We start from the raw sequence: 14,600 nt of genomic DNA, 5'->3' as shown, positions 1-14,600 counted from the left end.
ACACCATCTACACCACACCCTTACCTTTACCACCATACCATCTACACCACACCCTTACCTTTATCACAAAACCATCTACACCACACCCTTACCTTTACCACCATACCATCTACACCACACCCTTACCTTTATCACCACATCATCTACACCACACCCTTACCTTTATCACCACACCATCTACACCACACCCTTACCTTTATCACCACATCATCTACACCACACCCTTACCTTTATCACCACACCATCTACACCACACCCTTACCTTTATCACCACATCATCTACACCACACCCTTACCTTTATCACCACACCATCTACACTACACCCTTACCTTTATCACCACATCATCTACACCACACCCTTACCTTTATCACCACACCATCTACACCACACCCTTACCTTTATCACCACACCATCTACACCACACCCTTACCTTTATCACCACATCATCTACACCACACCCTTACCTTTATCACCACACCATCTACACCACACCCTTACCTTTATCACCACACCATCTACACCACACCATCTACATCACACCCTTACCTTTATCACCACATCATCTACACCACACCCTTACCTTTATCACCACACCATCTACACCACACCCTTACCTTTATCACCACATCATCTACACCACACCCTTACCTTTATCACCACATCATCTACACCACACCCTTACCTTTATCACCACATCATCTACACCACACCCGTACCTTTATCACCACACCATCTACACCTACACCCTTACCTTTACCACCATACCATCTACCACCATACCCTACCTTTATCACCATCATCTACACCACATTACCTTTACCACCATACCATCTACACATAACCCTTTACCTTTATCACCACATCATCTACACCACACCCTTACCTTTATCACCACACCATCTACACCACACCCTTACCTTTACCACCATACCATCTACACCATACCCTTACCTTTATCACCACATCATCTACACCACACCCTTACCTTTACCACCATACCATCTACACCATACCCTTACCTTTATCACCACATCATCTACACCACACCCTTACCTTTACCACCACACCATCTACACCACACCCTTACCTTTACCACCACACCATCTACACCACACCCTTACCTTTACCACCACACCATCTACACCACACCCTTACCTTTACCACCATACCATCTACACCACACCCTTACCTTTATCACCACACCATCTACACCACACCCTTACCTTTATCACCACACCATCTACACCACACCCTTACCTTTATCACCACACCATCTACACCACACCCTTACCTTTATCACCACATCATCTACACCACACCCTTACCTTTATCACCACACCATCTACACCACACCCTTACCTTTACCACCATACCATCTACACCATACCCTTACCTTTATCACCACACCATCTACACCACACCCTTACATTTACCACCACACCATCTACACCACACCATTTACACCACAACCTGTCAATTACACCACACCATCTACACCACAGCCTGTCTATATCACCACACCATCTACATCGATATCGGTGAATGATAGAGCGGACCTTCCATAATACCCTATGATTTCTTGAGGGTGAACGCCCTGTATACGATACAGAGACACTTGAACCAGTGTTTGGTACTGCAAGAAGCAAGGAAAGCTTCGAAAACTGCGTTCCTAAGACACGGTAAACTCTGAACGGTGTGTCTCAAAACACTTACTGTCGATACCAGCAACATGCTACCTATACAAGCAACATACTTCCGATACAAGCAACATATTTCCAATACACGCAACATACTGCCTATACAAGCAACATACTGCCAACATAAGCAACATACTGCCTATACAATCAACATACTGCCAATACAAGCAACAAACTCCCAACACAACATACTTCCTATACAAGCAACATACTGCATATACAAGCAACATACTGCCTTTACAAGCAACATACTGCCGATACAAGCAACATACTACCTATACAAGCAACATACTGCCAATAAAAGCAACATACCATACTGCCGACATAAGCAACATACTGCCTATACAAGCAACATACTGCCAACACAAGCAACATTCCATACTGCTTATGCAAGCAACATACTGCGAACACAAGCAACATACTGTCGACACAAGCTACATACTGCCAACACAAGCAACATACTGTCGACACAAGCAACATACCGCCAATACAAGCAACATACTGCCGATACAAGCAACATACTGCCGAGACAAGTAACATAGTGCCAACACAAGCAACATACTCCCAACACAAGCAACATACTGCCTATATAAGCAACATACTGCTGATAAAAGCAACAGCTGCCGATACAAGCCACATACTTTCGATACAAGCAACATACTGCCAACAAAAGCAACATACCATACTGCCGATATAAGCAAAATACTGCCTATACAAGCAACATACTGCCAACACAAGCAACATACTGTCGATATAAGCTACATACTGCCAACGCAAGCAACATAATGCCGATATAAGCAGCATACCGCCAACACAAGCAACATACTGCCTATACAAGCAACATACTGTCAACACAGGCAAAATACTGCGAACACAGGCAACATACCACCAACACAGGTAACATACGGCCAACACAGACAACATACTGCCAACACAGGCAACATACTGCCAAAAGAGGCAACACACTGCCAACACAGGCAATATAGGGCCAACACAGGCAACATACCGCCAACACAGGCAACATACCGCCATCACAGGCAACATACCGCCAACACAGGCAACATACCACCAACACACGCAACATACCACCAACACACGCAACATACCGCCAACACGGGCAACATACCACCAACATACGCAACATACCGCCAACACACACAACATACCGCCAACACAGGCAACATACCACCAACACACGCAACATACCACCAACACACGCAACATACCGCAAACACGGGCAACATACCACCAACACACGCAACATACCGCCAACACGGGCAACATACCACCAACATACGCAACATACCACCAACACGGGCAACATACCACCAACACAGGCAACATACCGCAAACACAGGCAACATACCACCAACACACGCAACATACCACCAACATACGCAACATACCGCCAACACGGGCAACATACCACCAACACAGGCAACATACCACCAACACAGGCAACATACCGCCAACACAGGCAACATGCTACCAACACACGCAACATACCATCAACACACGCAACATATCGCCAACACGGGCAACATACCACCAACACACGCAACATACCACCAACACACGCAACATCCCGCCAACACGGGCAACATACCACCAACACACGCAACATACCGCCAACACGGGCAACATACCACCAACATATGCAACATACCACCAACACGGGCAACATACCACCAACACACGCAACATACCGCCAACACGGGCAACATACCACCAACACACGCAACATACCACCAACATACGCAACATACCGCCAACACGGGCAACATACCGCCAACACAGGCAACATACCACCAACACACGCAACATACCATCAACACACGCAACATACCGCCAACACGGGCAACATACCACCAACACACGCAACATACCACCAACACACGCAACATACCGCCAACACGGGCAACATACCACCAACACACGCAACATACCACCAACACAGGCAACAAACCTCCAACACGGGCAACATACCACCAACACACGCAACATACCACCAACACAGGCAACATACCTCCAACACGGGCAACATACCACCAACACACGCAACATACCGCCGACACTGGCAACATACCACCAACACACGCAACATACCACCAACACACGCAACATACCACCAACACACGCAACATACCACCAACACACGCAACATACCGGCAACACGGGCAACATACCACCAACACACGCAACATACCACCAACACACGCAACATACCGCCGACACTGGCAACATACCACCAACACACGCAACATACCACCAACACACATACCGCCAACACAGGCAACATACCACCAACACACGCAACATACCGCCAACACGGGCAACATACCGCCAACACACGCAACATACCACCAGCACACGCAACATACCACGAACACGAGCAACATACCACCAACACACGCAACATACCACCAATACACGCAACATACCACCAACACACGGAACATACCACCAACACGGGCAACATACCACCAACACACGCAACATACCGCCAACACGGGCAACATACCACCAACACACGCAACATACCACCAACACACGCAACATACAGCCAACACACGCAATATACCACCAACACACGCAACATACCGCCAACCCGGGCAACATACCACCAACACACACAACATACCACCAACACAGGCAACATACCACCAACACACGCAACATACCGCCAACACGGGCAACATACCGCCAACACGGGCAATATACCACCAACACACGCAACATACCATCAACACACGCAACATACCGCCAACACGGGCAACATACCACCAACACACGCAACATACCACCAACACACGCAACATACCGCCAACACGGGCAACATACCACCAACACGGGCAACATACCACCAACACACGCAACATACCACCAACACAGGCAACATACCTCCAACACAGGCAACATACCACCAACACGGGCAACATACCACCAACACGGGCAACATACCACCAACACACGCAACATACCACCAACACACGCAACATACCACCAACACACGCAACATACCACCAACACACGCAACATACCGGCAACACGGGCAACATACCACCAACACACGCAACATACCACCAACATACGCAACATACCGCCGACACGGGCAACATACCATCAACACAGGCAACATGCCACCAACACACGCAACATACCGCCAACACGGGCAACATACCACCAACACAGGCAACATACCACCAACACACGCAACATACCACCAACACTCGCAACATACCACCAACACACGCAACATACCGCCAACACGGGCAACATACCGCCAACACAGGCAACATACCACCAACACACGCAACATAACAGCAACACACGCAACATACCGCCAACACGGGCAACATACCACCAACACGGGCAACATACCACCAACATACGCAACATACCACCAACACAGGCAACATACCTCCAACACGGGCAACATACCACCAACACGGGCAACATACCATCAACACGGGCAACATACCACCAACACACGCAACATACCGCCAACACGGGCAACATACCGCCAACACTCGCAACATACCACCAACACACGCAACATACCGGCAACACGGGCAACATACCACCAACACACGCAACATACCACCAACACACGCAACATACCACCAACACACATACCGCCAACACGGGCAACATACCACCAACACACGCAACATACCGCCAACACGGGCAACATACCGCCAACACTCGCAACATACCACCAACACACGCAACATACCACCAACACGAGCAACATACCACCAACACACGCAACATACCGCCAACACGGGCAACATACCACCAACACACGCAACATACCACCAACACACGCAACATACAGCCAACACACGCAATATACCAACACACGCAACATACCGCCAACCCGGGAAACATACCACCAACACACACAACATACCACCAACACAGGCAACATACCACCAACACACGCAACATACCGCCAACACGGGCAACATACCGCCAACACGGGCAACATACCACCAACACACGCAACATACCACCAACACACGCAACATACCGCCAACACGGGCAACGTACCACCAACACACGCAACATACCACCAACACGGGCAACATACCACCAACACACGCAACATACCACCAACACACGCAACATACCACCAACACGGGCAACATACCACCAACACACGGAACATACCACCAACACACGCAACATACCACCAACACACGCAACATACCACCAACACACGCAACATACCACCAACACACGCAACATACCACCAACACACGCAACGTACCACCAACACACGCAACATACCACCAACACACGCAACATACCACCAACACACGCAACATACCACCAACACACGCAACATACCACCAACACACGCAACATACCACCAACACACGCAACATACCACCAACACACGCAACATACTATAAAAAAAACTTTTTATTAGGGGAACATGTGACTCCCTGTAGAGCTTTGTCTAGTTATGATGATGACTTGAAGCTCTACGCAGAGTGACACTAATGCTTGATAAAGCTCTGCTCAGAACAAAGCAATGATCTGATAAAGCTCTACATCAGGCGATGCCAAGCTCTGATGAAGCTCTACGTCAAGCGAAGCCAAGCTCTGATAAAGCTCTACATCAGACGATGCCAAGCTCTGATAAAGCTCTACGTCAAGCGAAGCCAAGCTCTGATAAAGCTCTACATCAGGCGAAGCCAAGCTCTGATAAAGCTCTACGTCAAGCGAAGCCAAGCTCTGATAAAGCTCTACATCAGGCGAAGCCAAACTCTGATAAAGCTCTACATCAGGCAAAGCCAAGCTCTGATAAAGCTCTACATCAGGCGAAGCCAAGCTCTGATAAAGCTCTACATCAAGCGAAGCCAAGCTCTGATAAAGCTCTATATCAAGCGAAGCCACGCTCTGATAAAGCTCTACATCAAGCGAAGCCAAGCTCTGTTAAAGCTCTACATCAAGCGAAGCCAAGCTCTGATAAAGCTCTACATCAAGCGAAGCCAAGCTCTGATAAAGCTCTACATCAGGCGAAGCCAAGCTCTGATAAAGCTCTAGACAGCATAAACTAAGCACTTGATAATTCTCTACAAAGAGCGAAACGATATAACAAAACACTATATAGAGCAAAATAAGAGACCTGGCAAAGCTCTACACAGAGCGAAACGTCGTTTCTTCACAAGTGACCCGCATCCGTGCAACAAAGGCATTCAGTGTATTCACTGACAAACAACGCATGCAGTGAGGGGATACAGTGCATGCAGTAAGGGGATATAGCGCATGCAGTAAGGGGATACAGCACATGCAGTAAGGGGATACAGCGCATGCAGTAAGGGGATATAGCGCATGCAGTAAGGGGATACAGCACATGCAGTAAGGGGATACAGCGCATGCAGTAAGGGGATATAGCGCATGCAGTAAGGGGATACAGCGCATGCAGTAAGGGAATACAACGCATGCAGTAAGGGGATACAACGCATGCAGTAAGGGGATACAGCGCATGCAGTAAGGGGATACAACGCATGCAGTAAGGGGATACAACGCATGCAGTAAGGGGATACAGCGCATGCAGTAAGGGGATACAGCGCATGCAGTAAGGGGATACAACGCATTTAGTAAGGGGATACAACGCATGCAGTAAGGGGATACAACGCATGCAGTAAGGGAATACAACGCATGCAGTAAGGGGATACAACGCATGCAGTAAGGGGATACAGCGCATGCAGTAAGGGGATACAACGCATGCAGTAAGGGGATACAACGCATGCAGTAAGGGGATATAGCGCATGCAGTAAGGGAATACAGCACATGCAGTAATGGGATACAGGGCATGCAGTAAGGGGATACAGAGCATGCAGTAAGGGGATACAAGGCATGCAGTAAGGGGATACAGGGCATGCAGAAGGGGATACAAGGCGTGCAGTAAGGGGACACAGCTCATGCAGTAAGGGGGATACAGGGCATGCAGTAAGGTGATACAGGGCATGCAGTAAGGGGATACAGCGCATGCAGTAAGGAGATACAGCGCATGCAGTAAGGGGATACAGCGCATGCAGTAATGAGATACAGCGCATGCAGTAAGGGGATACAGCGCATGCAGTAAGGGGATACAGCGCATGCAGTAAGGGGATACAGCGCATGCAGTAAGGGGATACAGGACATGCAATAGGGGGATACAGCGCATGCAGTAAGGGGATACAGGGCATGCAGTAAGGTGATACAGGGCATGCAGTAAGGGGATACAGCGCATGCAGTAAGGGGATACAGCGCATGCAGTAAGGGATACAGCGCATGCAGTAAGGGGATACAGCGCATGCAGTAAGGGGATACAGGACATGCAGTAAGGGGATACAGGGCATGCAGTAAGGGGATACAGGGCATGCAGTAGGGGATACAAGGCGTGCAGTAAGGGGATACAGCTCATGCAGTAAGGGGATACAGGGCATGCAGTAAGGTGATACAGGGCATGCAGTAAGGGGATACAGCGCATGCAATAAGGAGATACAGCGCATGCAGTAAGGGGATACAGCGCATGCAGTAAGGAGATACAGCGCATGCAGTAAGGGGATACAGCGCATGCAGTAAGGGGATACAGCGCATGCAGTAAGGGGATACAGGGTATGCAGTAAGGTGATACAGGGCATGCAGTAAGGGGATACAGCGCATGCAGTAAGGGGATACAGCGCATGCAGTAAGGGGATACAGGGCATGCAGTAAGGGGATACAGGGCATGCAGTAGGGGATACAAGGCGTGCAGTAAGGGGATACAGCTCATGCAGTAAGGGGATACAGGGCATGCAGTAAGGTGATACAGGGCATGCAGTAAGGGGATACAGCGCATGCAGTAAGGAGATACAGCGCATGCAGTAAGGGGATACAGCGCATGCAGTAAGGAGATACAGCGCATGCAGTAAGGGGATACAGCGCATGCAGTAAGGGGATACAGCGCATGCAGTAAGGGATACTGCGTATGCAGTAAGGGGATACAACGCATGCAGTAAGGGGATACAGCGCATGCAGTAAGGGGATACAGCGCATGCAGTAAGGGGATACAGCACATGCAGTAAGGGGATACAACGCATGCAGTAAGGGAATACAACGCATGCAGTAAGGGGATACAACGCATGCAGTAAGGGGATACAGCACATGCAGTAAGGGGATACAACGCATGCAGTAAGGGGATACAACGCATGCAGTAAGGGATACAGCGCATGCAGTAAAAGGATACAACGCATGCAGTAATGGGATACAGCGCATGCAGTAAGGGGATACAGCACATGCAGTAAGGGGATACAGGGCATGCAGTAAGGGGATACAGCTCATGCAGTAAGGGGATACAGGGCATGCAGTAAGGTGATACAGGGCATGCAGTAAGGGGATACAGCGCATGCAGTAAGGAGATACAGCGCATGCAGTAAGGTGATACAGCGCATGCAGTAAGGGGATACAGGACATACAGTAGGGGGATACAGCGCATGCAGTAAGGGGATACAGGGCATGCAGTAAGGTGATACAGGGCATGCAGTAAGGGGATACAGCGCATGCAGTAAGGGATACAGCGCATGCAGTAAGGGGATACAGCGCATGGCTGTGTTACTGTGTCGCCACGAACGCCTTCAACGTTTCACCCGCAAAGGGAAAATGGACAGGAAGATGATATTTAAAATGTGAAATAAATATATTAATTGAGAAAGCGCTAAATTCGTAAGGAATGGAAGGTAATTAGGTTTAAGAGGTTACGAGAGGGGTAGCTCTAATGCCCTAGATCAAGAACCCTGGAGCCTCTTCAGGGTGTTCCCCTTGAAGGGAATGACCTGGAGATGGCACCATCCTGTCACTCGTCTTTAAGGTACAGTGGCACCCTGTGTAGCTCTCTGTGGCACTGCTCCTTCCCTAGTGTACCTGTGGCTAGGCACAGGTGGTGGTGGTGGTTGTAGTAGTGGTAGTGGTAGTAGTGGTGGTAGCCGTGGAGGTGGTGGTAGTGATGGTGATATATATATACTTATGCAGCATATGGGAATCTTTATTCAGGAAACGTTTCGCCACACAGTGGCTTCATCAGTCCAATACAAAGAGGAAGGCGTAAGAAGAGGAGGAGTATGAGGTAATCAGTCCCTCAGCCTGGAGTCGATGTGTTCAGTCCATCAATCTTGTAGAATGTACAGCATAGGGCCGTAGACGTGGCTTATATACTGTAGTGAGGTGAGGTGAAACAGGCGGAGGCGGGGTCATAGTGGTACCATCCACTAGTCGAAGTAGGTCTTCGTCCAAAGGTTGAACAAGTGTTGAAGAATTCTTTGTAACAAGATCCCATGACACTGCAGCATCATGGGATCTTGTTACAAAGAATTCTTCAACACTTGTTCAACCTTTGGACGAAGACCTACTTCGACTAGTGGATGGTACCACTATGACCCTGCCTCCGGTTGTTTCACCTCACCTCACTACAGTGCATAAGCCACGTCTACGGCCCTATGCTGTACATTCTACAAGATTGATGGACTGAACACATCGACTCCAGGCTGAGGGACTGATTACCTCACACCTCCTCCTCTCCTTACGCCTTCCTCTTTGTATTGGACTGATGAAGCCACTGTGTGGCGAAACGTTTCCTGAATAAAGATTCCCATATGCTGCATAAGTGTCTCAATCTTCAACTTGTCGGTTTTTCAAACCATTCATCACACACACGATATATATATATATATATATATATATATATATATATATATATATATATATATATATATATATATATATATATATATATATATATATATCTGGATGCAAAACAACCATGGGGGGAGTAGAATGATGGCTCTAGGAGCTTGCAAAGTTGCAGAAAAAAAGGAGGATGCCCAAGCCATTCTTAAATGTGTTGATACACCGGGTTGATAGAAAGATGAAGTTTGCAGTAGTATATAGGAAGACCACCAATGTGTGCTCATACATTCACTACTACTCAAATCATGAGACGAGAGTTAAAAGAAGTGTATTTCTTACTATGTTTTTGAGAGCTTATAGAGTGTGCAGTCCGGAGTTCCTAGATGAAGAAACTAGGAAAATATCTGACATTTCATGAAACTGCGGTATCCTAAGGAGTTCGTGGAATCTGTCTTGCTATCAACTTATGGAACAGAGACTAGGACAACACCTCAGACCACGCATGTGCTGGTCCTCCCATACAATGAGAATTTATCTATCCTGCTGAATGCTCTTAAAAGATTTAATATACAAGTAGTTTTTAAAAATTCAAGGACTGTTAGAAGCATCCTGATAAAGAATTCACCCCAACAGCGTACTGGTGATGTCTACAAAATTGGTTGCAATGGTTGCAATCTCTCCTATGTGGGACAAACAGGAAAATCTTTAGAAGTTGGAATATCACAACACCGTTATTCGATACGTATAGCACAGGAGTCGAACGCGATTTTCAACCATATTAGAGATTATAATAACCCGGCAAACTGGCAGGAAGCAAGAGTCATCTTCCCTTGTTCCTCTTGGCGTGAAAGGAATATTGTAGAATTGGCAATTATTAAGCATGATAAGCATTCATTATACAATATCAGTGGCGGTCTGTTCAAATTAGATGCATTTTTAGTTGAGGCATCAGTACACAATAAAAAATTGGGTTCTTATGTGAATGTATTGGACTGTCTTAAATGTAGTGCCACACTGAGGAAGTAGGTCCTATTTTTTTTGTAGGTTGAACCAGAGTTTGCCTCAGAATCATGTGGGATAAATAACTGTGGCGGCAGTCTTCCTTGTAATTACAGATGCCTCCCTCTTTAAATGAGTTTATTTTAAGGAGCCCCGTTTCCTTTGTATAACTTATAAAAATCTCCCCTTTAAATGGTCCCTTTTTCTCGTCCCTTTAAATGGACTCGCTCTCTTGTGGATGGTACTCCATAACTGCCAGTGACTTCCATATCACTGGCAATATAATTATGTAGGGAAAATTACTTACATCATAGCGGAGTCTGACGGAATTTTTGATAATTGCCAGGTTACTTTCGTTTAGGCTACTATTACAGTATCATCGTTTGTGGGATTTTTCTGGCTAGGTACTGGTATGCTTGGGGGCATTTCCTGTTTCCTTCTCTTTCTCTCTCTCTCTCCCCCTTTCACCCTCACTCCAGTGAATGCATCCTCGGGGACTGTGTTGGTTCGGACATCCTCCTTTTTCTGCAACTTTACAAGCTCCTAATGATGTGTTGATTGCAACACGAAAGGCCTAGAACTATCATTCTGCTCCCCCTGTGGTTGTTTTGCTTCATGTGTCGCTTGGTTTGCGATATTTGCACACACACACACACACACACACACACACATATGTATATATATATATATATATATATATATATATATATATATATATATATATATATATATATATATATATATATATATATATATATATATATGCGCGGACTGACAAACAAAAACAGAAGGCAGATACACGCACTAAAAGGCAGACATGCAAAACTGACAGATAGGCAGACTGACAAGCAAGAGAACAGACACACAGGGAGATACACGGGCAAACATTCAAACTGTCTTCAAAAAACACCAGTACCATTATATCACCAGAATAAGTGTTTCACGGTAAACACAGTGACTGACCTGGGAGTCCCAGGACTAGCACTCCTTGCACCAGCAACGTAAAAAATGTTTGCACGTTCAATACTGTTCGGCAGCACGTCATCTGTGTGTGTGAAGAGGAGGGAGGGAGGGGGGGGGGAAGATAGAAGGTAGCGTTCTTGGTGCCACTAGCGGAGCGGGTCGTTCTTGGTACCGCTAGCGGAGCTGGTCGCTCTTGATACCGCTAGCGGAGAGGGTCGTTCCTGGTACGACTAGCGAAGCGGGTCGTTCTTTGTCCCACTATCGGAGCGGGTCGTTCTTTGACCCACTAGCGGAGCGGGTCGTTCTTGGTACCACTAGCGGAGCGGGTTGTTCTTGGTGCCACTAGCGGAGCGGGTCGTTCTTGGAACCACTAGCGGAGCGAGCCGTTCTTTGAACCATTAGCAGAACAGGTCGTTCGCAGAATCAGTACCAAAGAGGAAGTGAAGAGGGCGCCCCTTTTTCCTCTTATCTAGTCTTCTCTTCACGGGCTACACACAGTGTGTTTCCTCTTGGCATTGTTCAACATTGTTCAACATTTTCTTCTTCTGCAAACATATCTGTCTCCTCTAATAACTCCACATTTCACTTCCGCATATCGTCTTTCATTAGAGATTCTGCGTTATCCACATCTCTACTTCCACTATATTCTGTTCTAAATTTTTTTCCCTTTCCTGACTTTCCCTCGTCCTGAGTCTGTGTGAGTTGCTTTCTCTGTCCCTTCTCTCTCTATCTCTCTCTCTCCTTCTTATCGTATAGGGTTGCTTCGTAATGTTTATATCTCAGAATTAACAAAAACAAGGGTACAATACATATGTGAGATGTGGTACATAAGAGAGATGTGGTACATATGAAAAATGTTGAAGTATAGTCACATTAAGTACCTCGCATGTAGTAAGATCTCTGAAACATTATAGATCTTTTGTGTTGTGCGATTGCCTTATTTTTAATCTTTGTAATTGACTTCCTGGTTTATCTCCGTCTGGTGAAGAGATGCTGTGGCTTTCATCCCAGATTGTCCTGCTGGTTGTCATTGTTCTTTATGGGTCTGACTGGCTGAGGTGCAGTGCCCAGCCCGGTAGCGTTTCCTGAAGGTGACCACGACGAAGACTGTGTCTGTGTCTTGGAGAATCGAGGACTACGGCTTGGAGGACATGGGGACAGCATCGTGGAGACATAAGGACTGCATCTTAGAGGAAAGAGGGCAGCATCTTAACGGTACCAGGAGTGCATCTTAGAAACACGAGGATAACATCTTAAGAGACAGGAACTATCTCTCGAGATATTTGGTGACGTGAATAATAATGAAATGTCGCAGTTCACGCATATAACCCGCACGTAGGACACCGAAAATTACGACGACGCTTCGGTCCGACTCAGACCAATATCCAGTCGAACAAACAAACTCTTTTTTATTCTTCTTGTCGCAGTTGATTGCGCTGGAGGCTTCCCAGAGGTGTTTCTCCATAACTGACGCAATCTCTTGGAAATTTAACATTAATGCCTATCGCTATGTATGACTGAACAGGAGATGAAACTATGAACTCAAAGGGATACCCGTCACGGCGGTTGCTTCTCGACTGATGTATTTTCCAGAGAAATACTGATGAGCAAGACTGATAGTATGATGGGACTAGTGGAGGTTATATCTCAATCATTGTGTGTGCAAACACAAGACTGTTCAATATTTGTTGGTTTTATGAAGAGGTTACTATCGGAAGTTTTTTACGAATTTGTGAGTGATTCGTGTGTGTGTGTGTGTGTGTGTGTGTGTGTGTGTGTGTGTGTGTGTGTGTGTGTGTGTGTGTGTGTGTGTGTGTGTGTGTGTGTGTGTGTGTATTAAGACAGTGGTTTAGGGATACATTTCAGAATAGTCCTTCACTGTCAACACTGGCCATCTCTCTACCACATTACCATTGACTATCTCTCTACCACATTACCATTGACTATTTCTCTACCACATTACCATTGATCATCTCTCTACCACATTACCACTGACCATTCCATTCCTCCACTCTGCAGATGCTCACCTTTCTCTCACTACCAACAATGACCACATTTTTCCCCCTCCCCCTCACCATCTCTGATCGTCACCACCACCACTACTCACCGCCACTTAATCACCCCTCACCATCACTAATTACCACCGTTCTCCTTCCCCCACAGTGCCGGTGGAGGCGACAGCATTCCTGGGAGCGGTGGCAGCGTTCGTGGTGTTCCTCTTCGTATTGTTCCTCTATCTGAACAAAAAACTCTGCTTCTACACGGTTACTGGCTTACC

The 14,600-nt window shown here is 46.9% G+C and overlaps 1 protein-coding gene across 3 annotated transcripts in view; it reads left to right on the top strand.

Annotated features, from left to right (window-relative positions):
• The window catches only part of Syt14 (Synaptotagmin 14), a 136,340-nt gene that overhangs the window by 57,794 nt on the left and 63,946 nt on the right, over positions 1–14,600 (top strand). For all 3 annotated transcript variants that reach the window (XM_070090898.1, XM_070090897.1, XM_070090899.1), the window contains one exon: positions 14,486–14,600. This exon is cut by the window's right edge and continues 50 nt beyond it. In XM_070090898.1, the coding sequence (XP_069946999.1) occupies positions 14,486–14,600 (115 nt within the window). The remainder of the gene's footprint in view (positions 1–14,485) is intronic.

This window comes from Cherax quadricarinatus, chromosome 33 (assembly GCF_038502225.1).
Source record: "Cherax quadricarinatus isolate ZL_2023a chromosome 33, ASM3850222v1, whole genome shotgun sequence".
Classification (NCBI taxonomy): domain Eukaryota; kingdom Metazoa; phylum Arthropoda; class Malacostraca; order Decapoda; family Parastacidae; genus Cherax; species Cherax quadricarinatus.
This window is presented reverse-complemented; position numbering and strand designations above follow the sequence as displayed.